This window comes from Lampetra planeri, chromosome 14 (genome assembly GCF_965212315.1).
Source record: "Lampetra planeri chromosome 14, kcLamPlan1.2.h2, whole genome shotgun sequence".
Classification (NCBI taxonomy): Eukaryota; Metazoa; Chordata; class Hyperoartia; order Petromyzontiformes; family Petromyzontidae; genus Lampetra; species Lampetra planeri.
Genome location: NC_136120.1, coordinates 12,715,624 through 12,742,355, shown reverse-complemented (window position 1 = coordinate 12,742,355; position 26,732 = coordinate 12,715,624). Strand labels below are relative to the sequence as shown.

General features: G+C 52.1%; 1 protein-coding gene across 5 annotated transcripts in view; it reads left to right on the top strand.

Moving 5' to 3' along the window:
* The window catches only part of LOC144722396 (adenylyl cyclase-associated protein 1-like), a 32,920-nt gene extending 29,391 nt beyond the window's left edge, over positions 1–3,529 (top strand). For all 5 annotated transcript variants that reach the window (XM_078600633.1, XM_078600635.1, XM_078600634.1 and 2 more), the window contains one exon: positions 666–3,529. In XM_078600633.1, the coding sequence (XP_078456759.1) occupies positions 666–749 (84 nt within the window). In that variant the 3' untranslated portion in view covers positions 750–3,529. The remainder of the gene's footprint in view (positions 1–665) is intronic.
* Positions 3,530–26,732: the final 23,203 nt, after the last annotated feature.

Genomic DNA, 26,732 nt, shown 5'->3' with positions numbered 1-26,732 from the left:
CTCAAGTGCTGGGAGTTGATGGGTCTCAGCCCAGTTACCAGTGACATCGCACACGCAAAACAAATCGATAACATTACATTTCATTCCCTCAATTTGGCAAAATGTAATCTCGTGAGAATTAAACATATCTGGTTTTACCGTCATGCGATTGACCTCACTGTCTGGTTAAAAATATTGGTGGTCAACTGTCCAGGCTTACAACCCCCTGCTTGGCTTTTGAGATCTCCACGAGAAAGGAGAGTTGCTACTCCACACTTCAACAAGACGCGGGTAGCACGCATGTGCGTCCGGCTATGCTGTACACAGGATGGGGAGCGGTGGCGTTAGTGTTCAGGGCGCTGTGATACAAACCCGGTGACCCGAGTTCGATGCCTGCTCACGGTCAACACCAGTGACAATTATCTGAACTGGTCCAAGACCTCGCCTCGGTTGACTCTGTCTCAAAATGAGTACCTGGTGTGATGTTTAAAAGCCACTACTCAGGAGGCAAACATGGCCGGTTGTAGTACTGTCCACCCACCCCCTCGTCTGCTGTGCCGGCCTTCATAGGAGCTCACAGCTCTTGCCCCAACAGTTTATTAAGGTTATGCGGGAATTCTTTGTTTGTCTTTGCTAAATGTCGTCCTTCCTCTCTCTGCCTCTCTCTCTCTCCCCGGCCCCAACAGAAAGAGTTCCCGATCCCGGAGCAGTTCAAGACCGTGTGGAACGGCAAGAAGCTGGAGACGGTGGCTACGGAGATTGCTGGTTAAGCCCCCTTTCTCCTGGTGGCATGCACCGCTCCCCCCAAACCCAGCAGTGATCCCAACCAGCCAACAACCCACGGCGGGGCCAGTACACACATGGCAATTCGCACCAACTCTGCCCCGTGCAAGCAAAGTAGTGAAAAAAATAATCTAAACCTATCGCACGATTCTATAGAACACTTTCCAAGCATGATTTAATTAATTGAGAGAAGCTGAGATTTAGAAAATGTTCAAAAGTATAATGTTTTTGACGTAATTGTTTGGATTTGTTTTCGTTCTGTTTCTCTCCTGAATTTGATACAGATAAAAAAACATTATAATGCACGTGGCTTTTGTCGGGTGAAGTTGGTGCTAATGCCTGAACCCATTGGCGCTTCCGATGGGAATAAAAATCACACCTCGGGGAGAGATTAACCTTGGCACTCCGTATTGTAATCGTGCATCAAGAATATTTTTGCAGGCAAACCGGATGCTTATATTGCACTTTCTGGATTGCTGCTTTGGTCGATATATTTTTTCTACTTTTGCTAGGTTACTGCTCCGATAGATCCCTGGACCTCATCAGATGTGTCAACTAACTTGAATGTCTGCTTTTCTAGCGCGATACGATTGTGTGGAATTATAAGACCGTTTGGGCTGTGTACGCCACTTGTGATGACTTCGATGCATTTTCACGTTGGCCAAGGTGGTGTGTCACCTTTTGAAATCAAAGTCAGCTTCATTCCTCAATTAAATTCCTCGTTACGTAATGGAAACATTCCTTGAAGATTGATTCCCGTTGAAAATCGTGTTCTGTCCACCCCCCCCCCCCCTCAGTTTTTGTCGTACAATCGCATAAAATGCAAATATATATTGACTTGCCAAATATTTTAATGAGTTTCATACTGCCAAGTCTATTAACCAACTTGATTGTTTTTCGGGTCAGAGGTACAAATAATCCAATTCAACCATTTTGCGTAGTGTTATTATTGTTGCCTGTTCACTTATTTCTTTCACTTTAAAAGTCTGCCCCAGACGGACTCTCGCCCTCTGCTTCTTCGTCAACGTGTTGCCACTTAAGTCTACTAAGAACGGACATTCCGCTAAATCGACCGCCTCCTGCGCCCAATTTATTTCGTGTGTAAAAAAAAAAAAAAAATCTATTTCATTATGACGAGCACCGAATTCGTGCAGGAGTTTGCATATGGTACGGCTTGCCAGACCGCCGGGAAACGCAGATTTTTTTTTTCTTCCACACCCCCCTCGCTGGTTCACGCTCTCAAGCCTAACCAATCGCGGGACGGCGTGTTACTTGATTTTGGATGAGAACCTCTTGTGTTGTTTTTTTTATCAATTCTCACCGGGTTTTTTTTGGTTAGTGTCACTGCTGAGCTTTGGGCCTAGTTTTGTCTCCTCCCATTTCATTTTGCCGATACTTCGTTACGTTTCTCGCCGTCATCGATTTGTTACGATTTTTCGTCTTAATCACCGTTTGCTAAACGTTGCTTTATTTTTGTGGTTGTTGCGATTTTTACTTTAGCTTCACTGGCTACTGCTGGCTTCTTAAAAAAAATGAAAAAGCACTGTTCATTTAGCGAAAAGACGTAGAAAACTATAGAAAGTTTCCTTCATGATGACAGTCGTGAGACTTATCACTGACCTGACCCTATATTGTGCTAAATCATGTGCTACCCTTTAGTGGCAATAACGCAGCACGGATCGGAATGTAATCTGCGTCAGCGTCGCGTACGGGCAGCACTTATTAAAGCCGTCTCCTGCGAAGACGCCCGCTGTATGTAGGGGGGACCCCCCCCCCCCCCCCAACACACGCTGTGCGCGCCTGCGTGACCTTCGGAAAGGAATGCCATCGACTTGTCATCAGCAGCAGAACCTTCACGGTGGCAAGTTGTGGGCGCTTTGGTCTGTCCTAGATGTTCGAAATTGGTTAAGGATCCACGCAATAATTCATGGGAAATCAATCGGCCGGGGGCCCTACCTCCAAATACTCTTTGGTTCTTTCGGTAAAGTCACGTAGGTATAAAATACAATAAAATACCTACGTGACTTTACCGAAAGAACTAAAGAGTATGGATTCCTGCAGTCACGAAAGCTTCAAATCAAGACCCTACCTCCAATGTTGCATCAAGCGAACTCGTGGGTGGGTTTTTTTTTCTATCTTCACAATGATTTTGACCGATGCACATCCACGGCTTGCTAGCTAGCCTTGCTACCTGCTGGAAATCCCGTGGCCACGCGCGTTCGCCGTATAAAAACCAAGGCGCCCCCTCCCCCCCCCCGTTCAGAGTTGGGCGTCTTGGGCTCGAATCTCCATCTCCAGACCTCATCCACTGCCTCTCCCTCGCTGCCCCGGGGGACGGGTGGTTGGGGGGGGGGGTTGCACCCCCCGTCGCGTGGCAGGTGCACGCGCGGCGCGTTACCCAATTTACATGCAAATGAACGAGAAAGTTGCGCGCGGTGTAACGTGCTGGGGGGGGGGGATGAGTGCTCGCCGTGGTGAGAGCGTGACGGCTGGAAGCTTTGGGAGAGCGTGCGGGTTTTGGCAGATGGTTGGCTCCTATCCGTCGTGTGGAGTGGTGGAGCGGTGGGGGGTACGGGAGCTGGTGTGTGGTGGGGGTTGGTGGTGGTTGTATGCATTGGTGCGGTATAGCTTTTCTCCGGGCCTTCCGCACGAAAGGTGGCGGCGTTTGGACATTGGGGGGGGGGAGGGCGACTGCGGTGTTTGTCCAAGGTGTGGTTACTCTTGGGAATTATGTACTTTGCAACATATTAAAGTGGCAGTAACAATTTCGGAGTGTTTCAATGCACTGTGTTTTAACACTGTTGGATATGTACGGTGCGAAAGAAATTCTACATTGTGGTGCGTCTGCCAGTCATCTGGGTCAACCCATGGAACCTGGGTCTGTCCAGTGACCTGCCAGCGAGCCTTCACGTGGCCTAAAAGTGCACCTTGCCTGGCACAATCGCCGTGGTGACGTCGCCGCCACTCCGTGGCGAATGCCAGTTGTGTAGTGGTGGCAAGCGCACTGCGATCGGAACCCGGCGACCCGGGTTCAATTCCCGCTCACGGCCACCACAAGTGTCGATTATCTGAACAGGTCCTGGACTTCCCCCGAAGTCGACTCGTGCTCCGATGGTGCGGCGTGGAAACATCGCCACTGGGGACTCAAAGGTGGCCGAGCGGAGTGCTGGCCACCCCACCCCCTCGTGTGCCATGTCAGCCTTGATAAGTGCTCGCGAACAACGCTTGCCCCAATTATTTTAAGGCGACACGCGGGGGGGGGGGCGGGGGGCGGTCTTTGTTGTACGAGAGGGGCAGCAGTGCAGTGGTGAACGATCTGTATCTGCCTAAGATGGATTCCTGGCCATGCCTCCCAGCCGCAGAGAATGTCGGTGGCGAGTGGAATTTGAACCCGTCTCCCCCCCGTGTGCTCGGCCTGAAATTAGCACCCGGTGCAGTCTGCAACGAGCGAAGACGAAGGCAGACCGGGGCATGGTGCTGACCACACAACTCGCCTGTGCTCTGCGCTTGACCTATAATCGGCGCTCGCGAATGGCGCGGCGCTTTTGACCGCAGCAGTTGACGCGCACTGCGTTGATGGAGCCGAGTTCCACTCCCGGCCACAGCCAACACGAGTGGCGAGGTCACATCTCCACCGGTCCCGGATGGGCAGGCCCCCATCGACCGATCAAACCCGCACTGACCGGCGTGATCAGCTGAGTTCAAATAAAACCCCTACCGTATGACGACACGTTCATCCGGCAGCGGATTGACTGCGGGCTGTAAATGATGGCACTGCCTCCAAAGAGATTTGAGGATGTTTTCCGCATTGGGGAGCAGGTGCGGGAGGGGCGGTGTTTGTGTTGCGTTCGCTGGTGTTTTTAAAAAAAAATACCCAATGCCCAGACAATGCACTCGCCCATTCGTGATGGTGTGGAGCGTTGCGGCATGGGGGAGACGGCTCATTGACAAGCCACAAGGCTCACTTGTTGGGCCGGGCTGTCTGTGGCCGGACGTGGGTGGTGGGGTTGTTATTGCGGCAGCGGCAGCCGCGAGTTTTTACCGCACACCGCCTCTGTGTTAGGCCTTTCATGGCACATTTATGCAACAGCGCATTCCGCGTGCTTCCTAATTAAGTTGGTAAATGTTTCAATTAATGGATTTGTTATGCATGCCTCTTTTAAAAAAATCTGCAATCTCTTAAAAAAAAATAAGGGTGGATATGGGGGGGTACCACCCCCCCCCCCCCCCCCCACAAGCATGGACATTTAATGTTTTTGTCCGGAACGGGGCATCATTGCTGCAAGGGCAATGTTCTGCGTGTGACGTCTGCAGAGATTCTGAATTTAGGAATGCATTACAGAAGGTTTCCAGTGTGTGTGTGTGGGGGGGGGGAGATAGTGGAGAGGTCAGCGTGCTGTGATACGAACCCAGCGACCCGGGTTCGATTCCTGCTCGCGGCCAACAAGAGTGACGATTATCTGAACCGATCCTGGGACTCCACTAGGTCGACTCGGCCTCAAATGAATACCTGGTGCGATGTGTAAACATCGCCACTGGGGAGACAAAGGCGGCCGGGTGTGGTGCTGGCCACCCACCCCCTCGTGTGCCGTGCCTTCATAGGTGCTCGCTAACAGCACTTGCCCCAACAGTCTGCGGAGGCTGTACGGGGGATCTTTGTCTTTGGCCACAATGTACCTTGGTTGGTAGAGTGGCAAGCAGACTAAAATCATGAATTTATCATTGTGTAATGCGGGCGTAAGCGACCTTCCGGAGGTGACGTCACGGGGGGTGGAGTCATGTGACGTGGGGGTAAGGTTCGGGGCTTTAAGCGGGTAAACCGGAAGGGGAAGGCAGTCGGGGTGTGAGCGGAAAAGAGTGAGGCCACGCGGGCAAGTGTGGAGAAGAGGGGGCGCCGACGGCGATCGGGAGCCAACCCCGAAGATAAGAGCAAGCTGCGGAGTGGTGTGCAGCTGGGGAGGAGACAGCCAGGAGGGCTGCGAGTTAGAGGCAGCGGTGTGGCTGCCAGGAGGAGCTGCGGAGGGAGAGAGAGAGAGCAAGAAGCTGTGAGAGCTGCGGAGGGAGAAGAGCAGCAGAGAGTACAGCCAAGGGGGGCTGTGTGAGAGAAACAGCAGCGGAGCTGCTGTTGGGGATCGGGCCGACATTGGAGTCAGCACCGTGGAGAAGCTACAGAGTAAAGACAGCCGTGTGGGTGTACAGCACGAACCGAATAATAAAGGACACTGAGCCAGACATCGTGGTCCAGTCGTTTATTACACTGGTGTCGGAAGTGCAACGGCATGTCGAAACAAGTGAGGAAGAAAGTTAATCCGGCGCCTGCATCGGCTTCTTCGTCCGACGACGACGAACTCCCTCCAACCACGGATCCTGTTGGGGTGGTGGAGGAGAGCCAGGCTGAGGCGACCACGGGAACGGGTGTGGAGGATGTTGGCGCGGTGGCGGGTCCGTCGACATCATCAGACGCGGATCAACGATGGCAAGCGATGGCGGTACAACTGGAGGCACTTCAGGACGTCCTGGCGCATCTATGCCATCTCGTCGCGCCAGGGACGATGGATGATGCAAGTGGTGCTCCGCGGGCCGCCACGTTGCCTGTCCTGCCGCCGCCATTGCCCACGCGGCAAGAGGCCGCCATTTTGCGCGCTCCGTGGCGCCAAACCGCCATCTTGGCCACGCCGCGGGCCGACGCCATTTTGAATTTGCCATCACAACCACCACCATTGGAAGACGGCGGGAAGAGGAGTCGGAGTCGCCACCTTACAACAGTTAAAGAATTTTCCGTCGGTGGGGACTGGAGCGCGTTCGCCTGCCGCTTCTTGGCGGCGGTACGCACAGCAAGATGGACCGATGCGGAGGCTTTGGAGGTGTTGCCGACTCTTCTGGACGACGAATCTGTCCGATTCTTCCGTTCCATAGCGACCGATAAGAAGGCAACTTTACGTGGTGTTTTTCAAGAAATGGCCGATGCTTATGAGCCACCAGATGATGCGCATCGGCGATTCGCTCAACGACAACGAGCACCAGAGGAGTCGCCCGTGGCGTTCAGGGGTGCGGTGCTGGAGCTGGCCATGGCAGCTTATCCTGAGACGCCACAGGACCTGCTTGAGCCTCTCATATTAGGGAAAATGTTGGAGTTGTCTCGGGATCTAGGGATCCCCATGCCTGTGTGTGGGCATGAGAAGCTAACTTCCCGGATGGCTGCTAAGTGTCTCGATGCGCAATTCAACCTCCGTCGCTGGAAACAAGTGACGGCGTGGACGGGGGGGCCCGTCAAAGAAGGGGATGCGCTGGGGTGGGACCCTGCGCAGGCCGTCTATGTTCCGGATGACCGGGGCCCTCAACAACTGACGGCCGCCTCCGCTCCATGGACGGGACGCGGCGGGCCGAGACCGCGCGCGATGCTACCAGAACGGGACCGTCAGGAGGCGAGGCCTGCGCTTCGGCGCAACGAGGCCGAATGTTTCCGCTGCGGGCGTAGGGGCCACTACGCCAGAGACTGCTGGGCCCGCTTCCCGGCTCCGCCGCAGCAGGAGGCCTCGGCACCGGTCGAGTCGGCTAAAGATCCTCCGAAACAGGCATGTCGGCACGCACCAGACACTCGGCAAGGCTTTCCACCTCACCCACCACCTGTGTTGCGCGATCCTATTGTTGTTGTTAAAGAAAGGCCATCGACGGGGCCTTGTCATTCAGTTACGCAGTGGCGCAAATTGGCACGGAGAGTTGTCGCGGCCGCTACGGGTTCGTCCACTGTACCGGGGTCCATACAAGGTGTGGACGTGCGCATTTTGGTCGACTCGGGGGCGTCTGCGACTATTATATCGGATGTCATTTTCCATCTGTTGGGCATTCCGTCGGGGGCTGTGCGTCCGGTTTATGGGTCGTGCGTCGCTGCGAACGGGGGTAGCATGGGCATCGTGGGTCAGGTGGATGCTAAGATATCTATTGGGGATGTGTCGGCCTCGGGTGTTGTGTTGATATCGAGATCTTTGGCGGTTCCTTGTTTGTTAGGCACCGATTTTTTGGCTAAGATGCCCATTTTGATCAAAATCAATGAGAATTGTATTGAACTGCCGGGGGGCCGTCAAATCTCGTTTCTGCCGTCGCCCTGGGGGCGACCTGCTTCGGCCGTACAAGTGCAGGCGCTGTCCGTCGCATCTGTGGACATTCCACCTGGTACACAGATGCTTATACCCTTGCGGTATCGGAAGCCCCTGCCTGATCGGCTAGGAGCAGTAGGGGTCTTGTTGTCACCGTCCGCCACGATAACAACCGGGTTGGCGTTAGTGGGGGCACAGACCATCGTCCGGCCGGATCAATTACCGTTTTTACAGGTGCTTAATGCGGGGAGAGAAAACGTCCGTGTCCCGGCCGGTACGGTTGTGGCACATGCCACTACGGCGTTTGTGACCCATGATTGTCCACATAGCCGGGGAGTTGTTGCTGGGGTTTCCGAGCCAAGGAGTTCGGATGATCGTTGGGTTGCTCAATTATGTGACGAAAATTCTTCCCTGTCCATGGAGCAACGTGGTGCGCTGCGTAAATTGTTGTTGACATATTCCGATGTGTTCAGCTCCGATGATTTGGATTTGGGCCGCACTTCCTTGCTTTACCATCACATTGAGACGGGCGATGCTGCCCCTATTCGATTAAATTCGCATCGGATGAGTCCTGCGGAGCGAGAACACGTACGGGGGGCAGTGGAAGACATGTTGGCTGCGGACATTATATCGCCATCTAACAGCCCATGGGGCGCTCCAGTCGTCTTGGTTAAGAAGAAGGATGGCAAATTGCGATTTTGTGTTGATTTCCGCAAATTGAATAAGATATCGGTGGCAGATGCGTACCCCCTGCCGCGTATGGATGACTCCCTCGACGCATTGTCGGGGGCTAAGTTCTTTTCCACACTGGACCTCTCTTCGGGATTTTGGCAGCTTCCCCTTGACGAGTCCTCACGGGAGAAAACCGCTTTCCGTACGCCGCAGGGGTTATTTCAATTCAACTGTCTCCCGATGGGATTGAATGCGGCCCCTGCTACATTTCAAAGATTGATGGAGCTCGTTTTGACGGGGTTGCAGTGGGAGACATGTCTTATATATTTGGACGATATCATTGTCTTCAGCCGCACATTCGATGAACATTTGACGCGGCTGGAGACAGTGTTCACGAGGATGCGTTCTGCCAAATTGAAATTCAAACCAAAGAAATGTCACCTACTGCAACGGTCCGTCCGCTATTTGGGGCACATTGTGAGCGCTGAGGGAGTGTCCACGGATCCGGAAAAGACGGCGTGCGTCCGGGATTGGCCGACTCCGGCCACCGTGGGGGATGTTCGGCGGTTTTTAGGATTTGCCTCGTATTACCGAAGATTCGTGCCGGGTTTTGCGACGATTGCGAGGCCTTTGCATCTCCTTACGGGTAAAGGACGGAAGTTTGGTTGGGGACAGCCGGAGGAGGCAGCCTTTCGGAGTCTGCGTGATCTATTGGCCACGGCCCCAACATTGGATTATCCCGATTTCGATCACCCATTCATTCTTGATACGGACGCGAGTGACACAGGTATTGGGGCGGTGTTATCACAGTCTAAAGGGGGTGTAGAGCGTGTCGTGGCGTATGGTAGCCGAGTCTTGTCTCCTGCGGAAACCCGCTACTGTGTCACTCGCAGAGAACTATTGGCGGTTGTTTTTTTCCTACGGCAATTTCGACCATACCTCTACGGTCGTTCTTTTATTGTGCGTACGGATCATGCGGCCTTGCAATATGCCCTTAAAATTGACCAGCCATCCGGACAGTTGGCACGTTGGTTGGACACGCTACAGGAATTTTCCTTCCAAATTCAACATCGGAAGGGTGTGCGCCATGCGAACGCTGACGCACTTTCCAGATTACCGCGGCGCGCCCCTTGTAAATGTGAGTCGGGGACGCATAGGTGTTCGCCGATTCCAAACCCCCCTCAGCCGCTCACGTTGGCCGTCGAGAAGTCGGACACTCCGATGGAACCGGGACCGGCTGACGGGGTTTTGAATCTGCCGCGGTCTGTCTGGATCCGGGAACAGATGATGGATGAGTCATTGGTGTCCTTGCGGAAGCGGTCTGCTAAGGACAATGGGAGTCCGAGTACGGCTGTGGGGCCGCAAACCGCTCTCCGAGATGGTCTGCTTATGTGGCGGGAGGGGTTCCAGGAACGTTGGCGCCTGGTGGTACCAACGTCCTTGCGGTTCGAGTTGATTAGAACCCTCCATTGTGACACTCTCTTACATTTAGGGGTGCAGAAGACCTTGTTGACGTTGCAACGTCATTATTTTTGGCACGGCATGGCGACAGATGTCGTAGGGCACGTGCGCGCGTGCCCTGCGTGTGCACAACGTAAGCCGCCGAAACATCCTTACGTGCCGCCTCTCCAGTCGATTCAGGTGTCTCGAGTCAATGAATTGGTGGCACTGGACATATTGGGACCTTTTCCACCATCGGCGAGGGGTAATAAATATTTGCTGGTAGGGGTTGAGTATCTCTCCCGTTGGCCGATGGCCTGGCCGTTGCCTGATCAGTCGGCCGCGGCCATTACCGACGCCTTTTTGTTTGGGTATATTATGGATAAGGGGGCGCCTGAGAGACTCCTCACGGACCAGGGCAGGAATTTCTCTTCTAAATTATTGGCGGAAGTGTGCGCGGGCCTTGGGACTAAGAAAGTACGGACATCCCCATACCATCCGCAGACGGATGGTATGGTTGAACGGCTGAACAGGACATTGTCTGCCATGCTTTGCCATACCGTGAGTGAACAACAATCAGATTGGGATCTGCACATCCCCGGGGTGCTTTCGGCGTACAGGATGACGCCTCATGCGGCTACGGGATATTCGCCGTTTTACCTTATGTATGGTCGGGAAAACGTGCCGCCGGTGGATGTGCAATTGGGAACTGGGGTGAAGGGACCTCGGAAACCACTTCCTGAATACATTCAGGACACGGTTCGCCGAGTCACGGAGGCGCGGGAGAATGCCCGCGTGGCTACGGCCAAAGCCCAGGCCCGGAACGAGCGATATGCGCGACGGTCTGAGGGGGAGTGCCCTTGGAAGGTTGGGGACCTAGCCTGGCTTCATTGTCCACAGGTACGTCCGGGGACCTCGCCGAAATTGCACAAACCCTGGCATGGTCCCGTACGCCTCATTGCGGTTCCCAACCCACAGACAGCACGCGTCCAGATTGGGTCTCGTCGCTGGGTTGTGCATACGTCGCGCTTGAAACCATATGTTGCTCCCTTACATGATGCGTCATCCCCCAATGTTGCCTTGCCGGGGTCTGTTGCTGCTGACTCTCCCCTGCCTGCGTCCATTGATTTTGCTAGAGCGCCTGTCGTACCTGTTCCAGACAGGCCGGCCGTGACATTGCGGGGGACGAGGGGCCCTGCTCGGAGGACGCCTGCCAGGTCTGCGGGACCTTCGAGCCCTGCAGCCCTTCCGACCCAGCTGCGGGCACGGTCACAGGACAAGCCCAAGACTAACTCTTTAGAGACACGGGACGGCGGTGGACTTCCAGCTGCGACAGGGGGATTACCCCCTGTCGTTCCTCGACTTTCATCGCGTTCCCGTTCTGCGAGTGGGCCGCCGACCGTCCGGGACGGGCCGGCGACCCGCACACGTTCCAAATCGCTTACGTTTCGTTGAGTGTTGTTGTCTTGTTATTTTCTTCTTACAGTTGTATTTATTGCATGCTTTTGTACGATCGTTGATGTTGATTGCGTTGTTGTTGTTCTTGCTGTTACATTATATGCTTAGTGTCCTTTAGGGGGGGAAGCTCGGTTCGCCGCATTACGATTTGCTATTGGTCAGCCGAGGTCGGCTGGGATTTTTCTACGGGGGAGGGTGGTGTAATGCGGGCGTAAGCGACCTTCCGGAGGTGACGTCACGGGGGGTGGAGTCATGTGACGTGGGGGTAAGGTTCGGGGCTTTAAGCGGGTAAACCGGAAGGGGAAGGCAGTCGGGGTGTGAGCGGAAAAGAGTGAGGCCACGCGGGCAAGTGTGGAGACGAGGGGGCGCCGACGGCGATCGGGAGCCAACCCCGAAGATAAGAGCAAGCTGCGGAGTGGTGTGCAGCTGGGGAGGAGACAGCCAGGAGGGCTGCGAGTTAGAGGCAGCGGTGTGGCTGCCAGGAGGAGCTGCGGAGGGAGAGAGAGAGAGCAAGAAGCTGTGAGAGCTGCGGAGGGAGAAGAGCAGCAGAGAGTACAGCCAAGGGGGGCTGTGTGAGAGAAACAGCAGCGGAGCTGCTGTTGGGGATCGGGCCGACATTGGAGTCAGCACCGTGGAGAAGCTACAGAGTAAAGACAGCCGTGTGGGTGTACAGCACGAACCGAATAATAAAGGACACTGAGCCAGACATCGTGGTCCAGTCGTTTATTACAATTGTAATCGTTATTGTAATCGTTAAACTATCATTATTGTTACCGTCATTGACATAGCATCATCATCATTCACGTCATCATCATCCGTTATTGCCATTAATTATCATCATCATTATCGTCATTGCCAACATCATCTTCCCTCTGGGATCAGCAACAATGAGCATCGCCCGTTAGCGTCGCATCCCGTTGCGGGGAAGCCGGGCTTGAAGTGCCCCCTTGGGCTGGGCGTGTTTTCTGATGCAGCTGACAGGAGGATCGTGGGACAGGCGCACACGAGGCACCTCTTACCCCCAGCGCATTCACTACGTGAAGCGATCGTTGCTGGGGACGGCGCATATATTACACTGGTCAACACACTTTTTCTGGCATAAGGTATTCTAACGGTTTTAAGGTAATTTTGGGGTGCTGATTCCAAATCTGGCATCAGTTTTTGTCAGGTTTTTGAGATATCAAATATTGCATTTTCAATTAAAACTGCAGAAGAAAAATATTAAATAAATGTGGATATCTACATGAAATGATATTATAAACACACTATCCTAAAAATACAGCACCATATTTTAACACTAAAGCAGTCACTGACTCGCAACAACTTGCAATCATAAGTGACAGAATTAATTTCGGGTAAAATCAATGAAAATGTGGTATGCCGATGGCATAAAAATGAAATGTGATAGAGCAAATCTGAGATCAGATTTGGAATCAGCACCCTGAAATTAGTCTAAAACAGCTGCAAAAGTCCAGGCCAGAATTTTGTTGTTGTTGACCCAGTGTTATCTGTGTTCGTTATAAATTGCTCCCAGGCTCAACGGGCTTTTAAGCCGAATAAGAATCGCGCGTGACGATCCTGATGATAATAATGCATCGGTGCACTCGTGGTGGCACGTGGCTTGGAAAAGAAGACGCGCAGAGGCCTCCGAATTTGGCAAACAACCCCGCAAAGTCAAAATGCGTCTCGGTCGTCTTCTCGCAACACGCGGGTTGACGTTCGTTTTAAGTCGCCATCGTCGGCCACGATCAATCCGCTGCTGGATGAAGGCCTCACCCAACAGCCGCCGCCACCTCTCGCGGTTTTGCGTGCGATGCAACAACAACAACAGCAGCAGCAGCAGCAGCAAAACAACCCACGTAGCACCTGCACACGAAACTAAAACTGATCTATTTTTTTATTTTAACGGGTAAGGCCCCACTGAGCTGTACAGATCTTTTTTTAGAAGCGACCTGGCCGCAAATGAGAGCTCGGCGAAGTGGCTTATCGCGTGGACATTTATGGCAGCCAAATAATCTAAACGCACGTCGATTTTGAAATGTGGAGGGGAAAAGCCGGAGGACCCGAAGAAAATTCCACGCGACCACGGTGAGAGAGACACGCAAACTAAAATTTATACAGCAGGCGTCAGGGTCTGGATCGGGATTGAACCCACGAACCTCCTGTATACCAGGCGAGGGAGTTAACATCTCGCCACTGCGGCGTCCCTGATGTTATCCCTCCGTCTTCTTGGTGGATGCACTCCCGGACGCGTTCCATTCATTGGCTGCCGTTCCTTTTCTCATCTTGACCATCGGCTATCGTCTCTAGTCGCGACGTGTCGTGCCCAAGCCCACCTACCTTTATTATGAGCAGTTTGAATGAGACAGGTCTTGAATGAGATGAAGGACCCAACGCAGAAGATCCCTCTGGGGGGTTTGGTCTTCCACGGAGCTCACGGTCCACCCTTAATCGCATCCCACTGCCAAACTATGGCAGCAGATCCGGACACCTGATGCACAAATGGAAAATTAAAAACCTTCCAGTAGTAGTGGTGCGACTGTGGTCATCCAGAACAGAGCGTAACAACGTGTAACGACGCAATGCCCCGATCCACAACTACGGAGAAGGAGACATCACATCGATAACCACTCCGCTGCTCCTGTTGACGCGGTTATCTGGGCTTGGCCGCATTCAATGTTAAATTGAAGTCGTTGCTCTGCATCAGCCATGCGACAGAAGGTATTTACCCTGCGTATGTTAGAGAATCCACATTCCTCCTATCCCTCAATGCTTTTTTCTCTCCCTGCCCGCTCCTCGCAATCACCCGTGCACTATCGGCGATTCTGAAAAGTCAACTCATAAATATTCTCGCTTCCCGTGCTGTGAAGAATGACCATTGCCTAAACGCCCCTAATACATATTGTCCTATAGGGCCACAGTGTAATTGGCGAATGTGCGTGCTTGTGTCTGTGTGTGTGTGTCTGTGCTCACAAATCCTTGAAAGATCTGGGCAAAGTCCCATCGGTGAGCTCCTCCGGCAGGCAAGGCTGCGTTGGCTGGGTCATGTAGCCCGCATGCCCAGCCACCGCATGCCTAAACAGCTTGTGCGTGTCTGTGTGTGTGTCTGTGCGTGTGTCTGTGCCTTCAATGTGGAGGGGTGGGGTGTAAGCGGTTAGCGCGCTGCGCTCCGAACCCGGCGACCCGTGTTCGATTCCCGCTCACGGCCGCCAACGCCAGCGAAGATTATCTGTGCGAGTTCTGGGCCTCCCCTAGGTCGACTCGGCCTCAAATAAGTGCCTGGTGCGGTGTGTAAACATCGCCACTGGGGAGACAAAGGCGACCGTGCGTGGTGTTGTCCACCCACCCCCTCGTGTGCCTTGCCGGCCTTCATACGGGACTTGTGTGAAGAAAGATCAGTATAGCTAATCGGATTCCTCTAGTACAGGGGTCGGCAACCTACGGCTCCGGAGCCGCATGCGGCTCTTTACGGGCTGCTTCTTGACGATATGTACGTATGTACAGTATGTACTCAGATGCACTGCGGCTCTTGAAATACTGAATTTTGTACCGAATTGGAAAGAAATGGCTCTTCTTGTTATTTTGGTTGCCGACCCCTGCTCTAGTATGAACACGTATTCTGATTATGATCGGTGCTCGCTAACAGCACTGGCCCCAACAGTCAGTCGCAGGTTATTCGGGAAGGATCGTTCCCTTTGTCTTAGGGGCCGTCCATAAATGACGTCACGCACCTAGGGGGGGGGGTCAGACATTTGTTACGATGTGTGACGAGGGGGGGGGGGTTTGATAAATGTGACGTCACATCAAAATGCGCAACTTTAAATTAATATAAACAACACGTTCTACTTAATTAAATATACTTTTTAATAAATGTGTCCTCCTACAACATTAGAGTGTAGCGCCACATTAACTACGCACTACAGTGACAGTTTAAAGCGATTTGAAGCATGTTTTCATTTGGGGGGGGGCAGAGCTTTGTGACGTCATCCTCGAGGGGGGGTGGTCTGACTTTTTTTGACGCCGTGTGACGAAGGGGGGGGGGGGTCAAAAATCGTCTAAAATCGCGTGACGTCATTTATGGACGGCCCCTTAGCTCACGTCTCCCTGCCATGCACTCTTCTCTCCAGCAACCGAGGCTCTCTGTTGAAGTCAATCAGTCAACCTTCGCTCGGTGGAAGCTCGTTCAAGTCCAGGCGCAAGGCGTTTCCTTTGTCAACACTCAGCACTGCCCATGATTGATTGTGCCCCCCCTCCGTCTCGCTCTCTCTCGTTGGTGAATAAATATGGACAACTGTATCCGTACAGCGTTCTGAATGTCCGGTGACATTCAGACGATATTGTCCATACCAAAAATAAAGTTTGATAGTTACATTGTCATTCGAGATACTGACATAAGTGTTTCGTGACTTTTTACGTTATGTTTATGAGTTTTATTGTTTTGTGAATATTGATTTATTGATTTTTAGAAATATCAAGACAAGTCCACCCGTTCACTCGACTTCACACCGTTCGATGTTTAATCTCTGGGGTTTAAAAAAGGTAAAATCTACAACTAGCAAACCAAGGGACCTTGAAGAAGTTAAACATCAATCTTGATTTGAAGCTTTCGTGACTGCAGGAATCCATACTCTTTGGTTCTTTCGGTAAAGTCACGTAGGTATAAAATAAAATAAATCGTGATTCATTTTCTTTTATGCCTACTAAAATACATCGTGATGTATTTTCTTTTATACCTTCGTGACTTTACCGAAATAACTTAAACATTGTGTCGTCATCCATCCCCACAGCTGTGTTGGAATTCTTGGTTATCGTGAATGATTATCGTGAATGATTGAATATCGTGAATGATTCATTATCGTGATTGATTGATTATCGTGAATGATTGATTATAGTGCATGATGAACGACATGTAGAGGTGTATTAATAATTCGAGAATATCTAATCGATACCATGAAAAAAGCCTGAAACTTATGAGTGCAGTACATGCATTCTTATTGAATTAATGTCAGTATCTCGAAGAACAATAACACCGCTCACTGTTCTTGTTGTTATAATTCATTTTCGGACGCTGTTTTATTTTCATTGATAAATGTGTGCACACAATCGGCAAGTGGTCAGGAAAGGGGTCAGAGGGGCTCTTGATCGTGCATTTTTAGGCTGAAACTCTCTCTCGGAATCCACAATCCATGGAGCCGGTAGCTCCATCCTCCTCCTCGTCCCCTGTTTTGTGTGTTCACAAAATCGTACAATGGCCGCTGCAAATGTCGCGAGGCCACGCGCTAATTTTCCATCATCGCAAAGTGTCAACATTGTCTACGCAAACATTGTCTACGCATCATTGTCTACGCAAACATTGTCTACGCAAACATTGTCTACGCAACATTGTCTACGCAAACATTGTCTACACAAACATTGTCTACGCAAACATTGTCTACGTAACATTGTCTACGCAAACATTATCAACACAAACATTGTCTACGCAACATTGTCTAAGTAACATTGTCTACGTAACATTGTCTACGCAAACATTGTCTACTCATCATTGTCTACGCATCATTGTCTACGCAAGAACGGCATTCTTATTCAGCCGCTCGCTGCTCACAGCCCCCCCCCGCACCCCCCCCACACACCCCCCCCCGAACCCCCTCCCCCCGCACCCCCCTCCCCCCGCACCCCCCCCCCGAACCCCCCTTCGAACCCCCTCCCCGAACCCCCCCCCCCGCACCCCCTCCCGCACCCCCCACGCACCCCCCTCCCGCCATCGTCCCGCACCCCCCCCGCACCCCCCCCTCGCACCCCCCCGTATCCCTCCACGACCCACCAATCGAGGCAGGCGTTAATTGTTCATTTCTCCGTGCGCCCGTTGCGTAATTCAATTCGTGCACGGGGCCTCTAATTTAGATGAAGAATCCCACGCGCGTTCTGCGGGTGGTGCCGGGCAAGACTCGTGGCTCCTGCTGCTGCATCGTGGGCAGTGTTCACAGCTAACACCCGGGGGTCACTGGGGGCTGATGCATATTATCATGGGGCACTGCTCTGCGTCGACACCACCACCCTCCCCTCCATTTCCTCTGCCTCCTCCCCCCCCCCACACACACACGCGCACAATTTTGCAGCGAGCAGCGTGTTTCCCTGACGCAGGCTGACTTGTTTTTTGCGACGTGATTCGTTGCAAGTGAGCGCGATGTTGCACTTGGCGCGACGTCCGCACGCTTGCGCGGCCGTGCCGGCCTTCATAGGTGCTCGCTAAGGGGCCGTCCATAAATGACGTCACGCACCTAGGGGGGGGGGGGTCAGACATTTGTGACGATGTGTGACGAGGGGGAGGGGGTTTGAGAAATGTGACGTCACATCAAAATGCGCAACTTTAAATTAACATAGACAACACGTTCTACTTAATTAAATATACTTTTTAATAAACGTTTTAACCTACAACATCAGAGTGCAGCGCCACATTAAATACGCACTACAATGACCATAGTTTAAAGCGATTTGAAGCATGTTTTATTTTGGGGGGGGGGGGCAGAGCTTTGTGACGTCATATATGAGGGCGGGTCTGACTTTTTGTGACGCCGTGTGACGAAGGGGGGGGGGGGGGATAAAAAATCATCAAAAATCGCGTGACGTCATTTATGGACGGCCCCTAACAGCACTTGCACCGCACAAGTCTGTTACGGCTACACCAGCAGTGCTGAATCTCGGGCGATGTTTAAACACAGACGAGGAAGACGCAGAAGGCGAGAAAGAACCAGGCAAGGGGGTCACCAATTGAAATGACCTGAACTTCTCGCTTCCGAGATGTTTTAAAATAAAATCGAATTTATTTATTTAGTTTCGTCCAATTATACTCCAAATTGTGTTATGAAAAGGAATGACGCTGGGCTAAGACATTTGCATTCAGAGCGAAGAGATCTGCATGCCTCCGGCGCGTGCGGCGTTCGGACGACTGAACGTTGCATCTGAATGGTCTGAAAATGCCACGAAGCTGATTTACTAAGGCACGCGTGGTTTTTTTTTTGCGCGTGTACGTGCTTTTTACCTGTGTGTACCCATTAACGAAGTAAGAGGCCGTCCATAAATGACGTCACGCGTTTTTTGACGATTTTGGACGATTTTTGACCCCCCCCCCCTCCCTCGTCACACGGCGTCACAAAAAGTCAGACCCCCCCCTCAAATATGACGTCACAAAGCTCTGCCCCCCCCCAAAAACCATAAAATATGCTTCAAATCGCTTTAAGCTATTGTCATTGTAGTGCGTATTTAATGTGACGCTGCACTCTGATGTTGTTGGAAAAAACATTTATTAAAAAGTATATTTAATTCAGCACTTGCCCCAACAGTCTGTTAAAGGCTACACGGGGGACCTTTGTCTTTGTTTCGTCAGTCATTCGAGTCGGCCAACGCACGGCACCTGGATCTGTCAAGTGGCCTCCTTCGACATTTCACGTGGCCTCAAAGGTGCACCTAGCCTGGCACAAAGCGCCGTTGTTTTGTATTGGCCTGCGAACAATTGGCAACGTTCTGAGAGGACATTGGACGGTGCCGAGGGAAGGTGGCAACCGCCCCCACAGGATCGGGAGGTGAGAGGGGAGCGTGGAGCGAGATGAAAAGAGAAAATTTGAGTCTCCCCGCTGTATCCGATTCTTGTTTGACTCTCTCAAACAACGAAAGGGGTCGACTTCGCAGATACGAGAGCCGTTACATTTAATCTCGCGTTCCCTTTCGCGTGGTTTTGTTCAAACTTCAGCGTTTTTAATCGAACATTTTTTTTTTGCAAGTGGGTGCGATGAATGTTAATGAGTGATGGGCAATCTCAAGCCGGCAGCGGACACTCCGATCTTGTAGCGAAACATTGTTGCGTGTCCAAGAGGTCACCAGGGCCAACGCTGTACCTCGCTTCCTTCCTTCTGCTAGATTCCGCTAGACCAGGAGTCGGCGACCAACACAACAAGAAGGGGCATTTTTTTGTTTGGAATTGCGTAAGAAACTCAATATGTCACGAGTCGCAATGCGCCGTGTGGTGAATACGAGACGATGGGCCCTGAAATAAATACACGTCACGAAAGCAGCTCCTTAAAGAGCCCCAAGTTGACGACCCCTGGGACAGATTCAGCAGTCCATAACCCGAGAATAATATCATTGTCATCATCACCTCGACCTCGCTTTAGGTCTTCCCCTTGTTCCACGGTCAACACGTCCAGCGAGGATCACCCTTACACAGTCCACATTACCACCACCACCACCTCCTCCTCCATCGGGCTGTCAGAGTGAGTTTCAACGACCTCCACGTCACATCCACGAACATTGGAACGGGAGCGTTTTTTTTTTACTTAGTGTCTAATGACATTCACTAAACAACAAACGTTTCAAATTACAGTTAATTGACCGTCATGTGTTTTTTTTTCTCTTCTGCATATTTCCAGGACTTGCAGCGTTCCTTCCTTGCAATGATTACCCCTCTCGCAGGGCACGTGGCACGGTAGAGCGCCACCTGGTGTGTAAATCCAATGAAGAAGGGGCATCGGCCGAAACGTCGCCCATTAAATAATTTTCCTTTTAAGGCCACGATGTCATTGACGAGTGTGAGTTGTTGTTGTTGTTTGTGTTTATGCGCCGTCGTTAACGCGATATCGCCAAGTAATTTGGTGGAGTGGCGGTTGCCGGGACCACGTGCAACAGCTCTGTGACGTCATTTATGCAGATGGCGTTCGCTAACGCCAAGGGAGATGCAACGTTCACTACGTGAGTGCCGCATTCCACATTTCTCGTTCAATGCATTATCTGGTGATGCTGCTGCTGCGTTGACAGTCGTGCACAAGCACAAATGACATTAAAAAACGACTCAACACATTCATCAATAACACTGCGGCCTTAAAATTAACACATTCCTGCGGAGGGAGCTGGTAGGAACGTTGGGTTGCTCGGTCAATGGACAGGGTCAACGGCGGCGTGGTGTATTCCGCAAATATGCCCAACTGTGAGGGCGGGCACAAGCCGGCGTGAGTAGGTTAAACGTTGAGTTTTATAAGGGCACCACGGGGTGACCAGCCCCTTCCCACCCAGCCCCTCCCCTCCCACCCTCTACCTAGCCCCACCCTCCCCACCCAGCCCCTCCCCACCCGGCTCCTCCCAGCCCCTCCCCTCCCCACCTAGCCCCTCCCTGCTGGACGGACGGACACAAACATCTCCTGTGGGCTGGTGTAACCAGAAGGTTCCTACTAGTAAAACAAATATATAATAGGTGACGTTTCAGGAAATGGCCCTTCTACATAAAACACATAGTTGTGACGTTTTACATGCAAAGACCCTTGCTTTGTGGTGGTCTGCGTTGTGATAGTTTTGCGTTAATTGCGTGGCTGAGTGTGCATGTTCGCGTGCAAATGGGGAGCGGTGGCGCAGCGATTAGCACGCTGCTCCTATGAACCCGGCGACCCAATTCTCGCTCACGGCCAACACCGGTGACGATTATCTGAGCCAGTTTTTGGCCTCCCCTAGGTCGACTCAGCCTAAACTGAGTACCTGGTGCAGTGTGTACACATCGCCACTAGGGATACAAAGGCGGTCGGGCGTGGTGCTGGCCACCCACCCCCTCGTGTACCGTTCCGGCTTTCAAAGGTGCTCTCTAACAACACTTGCCCCAATAGCCTGTTAAGGCTATACGGGGGATCTTTGTCTTTGTTTTTTTGGGTGCATCTGCCAGTCATCTCATTCGGTCAACCCACAGCACCTGGCTCTATCCCATGGCCCTGTTAGCGAGCCATGAATACTTCACGTGACCTTACAGTGCACCCAGCCTGGCACAAGCGACTTGGTGCTGTGGGACTTAAGTTAATTTCCAAGTCACGGCTAACATCAGTAGCGAGCGGTATCGGAACTCGTCCTAGGCGTCCCCTTCGTCGATTGAGCCTTAAACGAGTAAACCTCATGCGGTGTGCAAACACCAGCACGAGGGAGACAAAGGCGGTCGTGAGCTGACCACACCCGCTCCTGGCTCGCATCGCCGTCCTCAATAGCTGCTAGCCATCGGCACTTTTTTTTCTCCCAAAAACAGTCGCCTGTCTACCCAGACTCCCTCTCTCTCTCTCTGCTTTTCAGCGACGGCTGCGAATAGCGCAAGGTGGTACACTGCTTTCTGAGTGGAATTCTCCGTGCGCGTGACGAGGAGAGCTGGGGTGGGGGGGCACAGCGCACGCGGAGTGGACGCGATTTTCCGTGGGAACGGAAAGCAATGATGATGAGGACGAGAAGGCAGAATTGCAAAATGAAATTCGGACAGCCCTGATGGATGGTGATTGGTTTGCGATGGCGCCGCGGCGTTGGCCTCTGCGTGTGTTACATGCTAATTACATGCGATGGGACAAGGGCAAGGGATGGATTGGGGGTGGGGAGATTGGAGGAGGAGTGGGGGGGGGAGTTGGGTGATGGGAGTGAGAGATGGGAGGTAGAGAGGTTTCGCTATAGGGCGTGGTGGGTGGAGGGCGGGAATAGGGGACGTCAGTCGAATTCAATTTAAATCATTGAACTTCAAGGGTCCTTTAGAGACTATATAGCAATTGCGAGATGAAACCGCTTAAGACATGGCGCTTTGTCGCAGGATAATGAGTGTTTACTCTTGTCTTTGACCAAATTCGCCCGGAATGTGTTCCGCTCTCATCACAGCTGGGAAGCTAAGCCGCAGTTGAGGCTGGACTGCGCTCTGGATGGGCGGGCAGATGCGCGCTTGGCGGGGTGATCTCGTCAATTGGTCTCGGTGCTTAATAGATGCTCGCAAATAACCACACAACACTTCGACAGTCCGCATGGAATAGCTGCGTGGAGGGGGTCTTTGTCTTCGTGTGTTTGGTGATGTGGGGAGCGGTGGTGCAGCGGTTAGCGCGCTGCGCTATGTTACCCAGCGGCCCGAGTTCGATTCCCGCTCACGGCCAACACCAGTGACGATGATTTGAATGGGCCCTGGGCCTTCCCTAAGTCGACTCAGCCCTAAATGAGTACCTGCTGCGGTGTGTAATGATCGCCACTGGGAAGAAAAAGGCGGCCGGGCGTGGTGCTGGCCACCACCTCCTCGTGTCCAGAGGTGCTCGCTAACAGCACTTCCCCCAAAAGTCTGCCCAGACTATACGGGCGATCTTTGTCTTTGTGTTTGGTGTTTGGTGGTAGTGGGGAGAGGTGGCGTAGCGGTCAGCGCACGGCGATACGAACCGGGCACCGAGAGGACCGACATCGACCAGTCCTGGGCCTCCCCTAGGTCGACTCGACCTTAACGTGAAAACCTGGCGCGTCTGTGTGTACGTCGCGGTGAGAGCGCGCGTGGTTCTGATCACACCACGAGCCGAATGGCTCACAGGGCTATACCTAATAAATGAACTTTGAACTTTTGAACTTTGAACACCACGCGCTCGTTCGTACCCTCCTCGTGGACCTGTAGCATGCGTTATAAAGGGGCCCTAAATTAAAAAAAAGACGTAAATATTAAAACACATTTTTTACTTGTATCTTAAAGGAATTGTATTTTTTCATTTGCTATACAGCCATATAATACGACAAATCGCTAACCTTAAACACCCAGTCGTTCATAAAAGTTGAAGGCAGTATAGTACTGTAGTAATAGAGCAAGTGCAGAATCACTGAACCGGAATTTATAGCTTTAAAGCATTTAGCGCGGGGCCCTTGAAAGTGCAGGGCCCGTAGCTACTACATATGTAGCTACTTTTGCTGCTCGGAATATCCGACACTGTTCATAGATGATCGCTAACAACTCTTGCCCGCAACGGTCTAAACCAAACTATTTTCTTTATTTTACCAGGTAAGGCCCACTGAGCTATGTAGCTGTTTTTCAGAAGCGACCTGGTTATCACAAATGCTAGCTCACCGACGTAGCTTAATCATCGTGCGCAAATGTATAGCAGCCAAATACTCAAAACGCACGTTTATGAACGTGGAGTGGACAAAAACCGGACGACCCTGAGAAAAATCCAGCAGGCGTCAGAGTCGGGATTGAACCCACGACTTCCTCCATACCAGGCGATGGAGTTAACATCTCGCCACCGTGGCGCCCACTGTCTGCATGGCGGGGGGATGCGGGAGGGGGTTTGTGCCTTTGTGTGTGCGCGCTTGGTAGGGTGATAAGACAGGCAGGGCATGGGAGGGGCAGTGAGGGGGGGGGGGGACCACCCCTGGCTAATTACAAAGAGGAGCTGGCTGGCTGGCTGTCTTTATTGCTGTTGCTGCTGCCCGGTGACTCCCATCGTGAAGCAATTACGGCGACCTTGGTTTATCTCGCGGCCCCTTGTGAAGGAAAAAAAGACACGTGACGGAAGGATGGCTTGGCAATCTGATGTGCAAGAGGCGCAGAGGCCCCGAATAGAGAGAGAGAGAGGTGGAGGAGGGGGGGGGGGATTCATTTATTTAGTTCAACACCAAAAGGAGGAGTGGTGTGGGTGGGTGTGAGTGAGTGTGAGTGAGTGTGTGAATGATGCGGCGTTGGCTGGGCCATGTAGCCCGCATGCCAAGTCATCGCATGCCTAAACAGCTTTTGTTCGGCCGGATCGAGGGGGCTAAACGGGCGCGGCGCGGGCTAGAGAAGAGATGGAGTGATGTGGTACAGGAGGATGTGGAGCTGAGTGGACTTGCCGATGACTGGTACCAGCGGTGTCAAGATCAGCCTCTGTGGAGGAGGCTCGTGAATGACGCTGCTGGGCAGTTGGAGGCAGTCGCCCTCCAACAACAACGGAGGGCGGAGGAGCGACGCTCACAACAACGCGCGGAGCGCCGGATGGCTAAAACACAGTACAGTAGGGGGCACAGGTGGTGCATCAGTCAGTCATTTCAGTAAGTCGACCCGTGGCACCTGAGTCTGTCCCGTAACCTCCTGCCAGCGGGCGTTCGACACTTCACGTGGCCTCAAGGTGCACATAGCCTGGCACAAGCGCCGTGGTGACGTCACCGCCACTAAGTGGCGAATGGCGGTTGTTGTTGTGAGTGTGTGAGCTCTTATGTGATGGGGGAGCGGTGACGCAGCGGTTTTGCGCGCTGCGCTACGAACCCGGCCAACCAATAACAGTGGCGACATTTTACACCGGTCATGAGCCTCCCCTAGGTGGACTCGGCCTCAAATGAGTACCTGGTGCGGTGCGTAAATATCAACGGTGGGGAGACAAAGGCGGCCGGACGTGGTGCTGACCACCCACCCCGTCTCGTGCGCCGTTCCGGCCTCCATAGGTGTTTGCTAACAGCACTTGCCCCCACAGTCTGTTCAGGCTATACGGGGGATCTTTGTCTTTGATGCACGCCCTTTGTGGTGCAGTGCTGCTTACATTTCTATTCCAAGTCACGGCGAACGTCAGCGAGCAGAATCAGAAAAAACGTTTCGTGAATCTCTCCCCCTCGCCCTCCGTCTCCCCCCCCCCCCGGCGCCCCCCCCCCCCCACGCGCGCCACCCCCCCCCCCCGCATCCCCCCCCCCCGCGCGCACCCCCCCCCCCCGCGCATCCCCCCCCCCGCGCCCCCCCCCCCCTTCGCGCACCTCCTCGGATTCTTCCGACAATCGGAACCATCGTCGTCTGGCGAGAACCGCCACGCAAAAGTTCATCATCAAACCTTCACGCTGCGCAGATTGGGGGGTGGGGGTGAGGTGGGGGTGTGTGGGGGGGGGGGAGGTGGGGGGACATTTTCATTGCGGGACGCTCCCTAAGCAAAGCGAATTGACGGCTCGAAAAACTTTTATTTATTTCTTGTAAAGAAATCGCGAGTTTATTTTGCCGAAGGCCCGAGTATGCGGGAGGGGGGCTCGTGCGTGAGAGATGTTTTTGTTTGTGTGAGTGGATCTGTCGTGGATAATTTTATGTTACGATGATGGTAATGCGATATCAACGCTATGTTAATATCATGATAATATTATGTTAATGCTGTGTTAATGCAATGGTAATACTATGTTAACAAAATGCTACCATGTTGATGCTATAGTCATGTCAATAATATGCTAACACTATGTTAATTATATGCTAATGCAATGTTAATGCTGTTAATGCAATGTTAATTTCACGTTAATGCTATGCTAAGGAAAGCTGTCTCGGGTGTGGACCAATCAACTTCAAGGACAGTGCATACATTATTAGAGTTATGTTTTTTGTTTGCATTATGACTGCAGGTATTGTGGTCTATACAAACATGACTCCTTGTAAAAAAGGTGTCAGTTTTGTTGCCAGATAGAAGGGTAAAAAAACAATCATCAAGTAAGAATAGGTTTTACCCTTTCTGGCTATTTAGTGGTTGAACATCTCAACGCCTGATTTATTGCCAGAAGCGGTAAAACCTATTCTTATTTTTCATACTTTGATATCTGGCAAAAAAGGTACCCTATGATAAAGCTGCTCAACCCGAGCGACAAATGCGTTGATAAGTGCATTGCCTTTGTACTGTTCGCTTTTTAGCATTCTTTGGTTTCACACTGGTGAGACCAGGCCATAAACAAGGCTGCTGTCACTGGTGTTGGCCAATCAGTGTCCAAGACAATGTTCCTATTACCAGAGCATGTTTGTTTACATGTTCACCACAAGTACGTGATTCCTTGCAGAAAGATATCTATTTGGCGTTTCCACATCTCAACACCTGTTTTTATTGCCAGAAACGGTATTTTTCATTAAATTAGCTTCATAGCTCATCGGATTCCTCCAGTCTTAATGAGGCTATGACGGTGGATATTTGTTTTTGGTTGTGCGTGCACGAGGAGCTGCCTATCGTCTCTTCAGTTGATTTCTCTCGTATCGCATAATTACCAAACAATTGAATCCCTTCATCTGCGTAGCGAGGGGGTTCTTGTGCACCACACTCACGTTCCACACGCACCACAAATTACTCTGGCAGGTGACATTGGCTTCCCCAGCCTCGTCCCTTGATGGATTTTTTTTAGCGCTCGCCAATTACTCTACAACAAACCCGTGAAATAAAATTTGGTGAATCGCCTAAATTGACCTTAATGTAGCTCTAATAAGTAAAAAAATATTTTGGTTTCACAGGCCACGAAACAAACATTTTCTAGCAGGGCACGAGAGGAATTGTCGTATCACCGAGTGTGGATGGGAGGTGACTTGAAGGGATCTCGGGGGCAGTTCTTGCGGTATCTGCTTCTTCGTGCCATTTTTTAAATATTAGCACATGCTCACGCTCACCGCAAGAGACGCGCACACGTTCATCTCACGGCAATGCCCATTGCAATAATCGCCAAATAACGGCGTGAAAACACATTTTTGTAAAATGTTTCAATCTAATTACATTTTTTCTCAACCAATAAGCGGGCGCGCGCGTG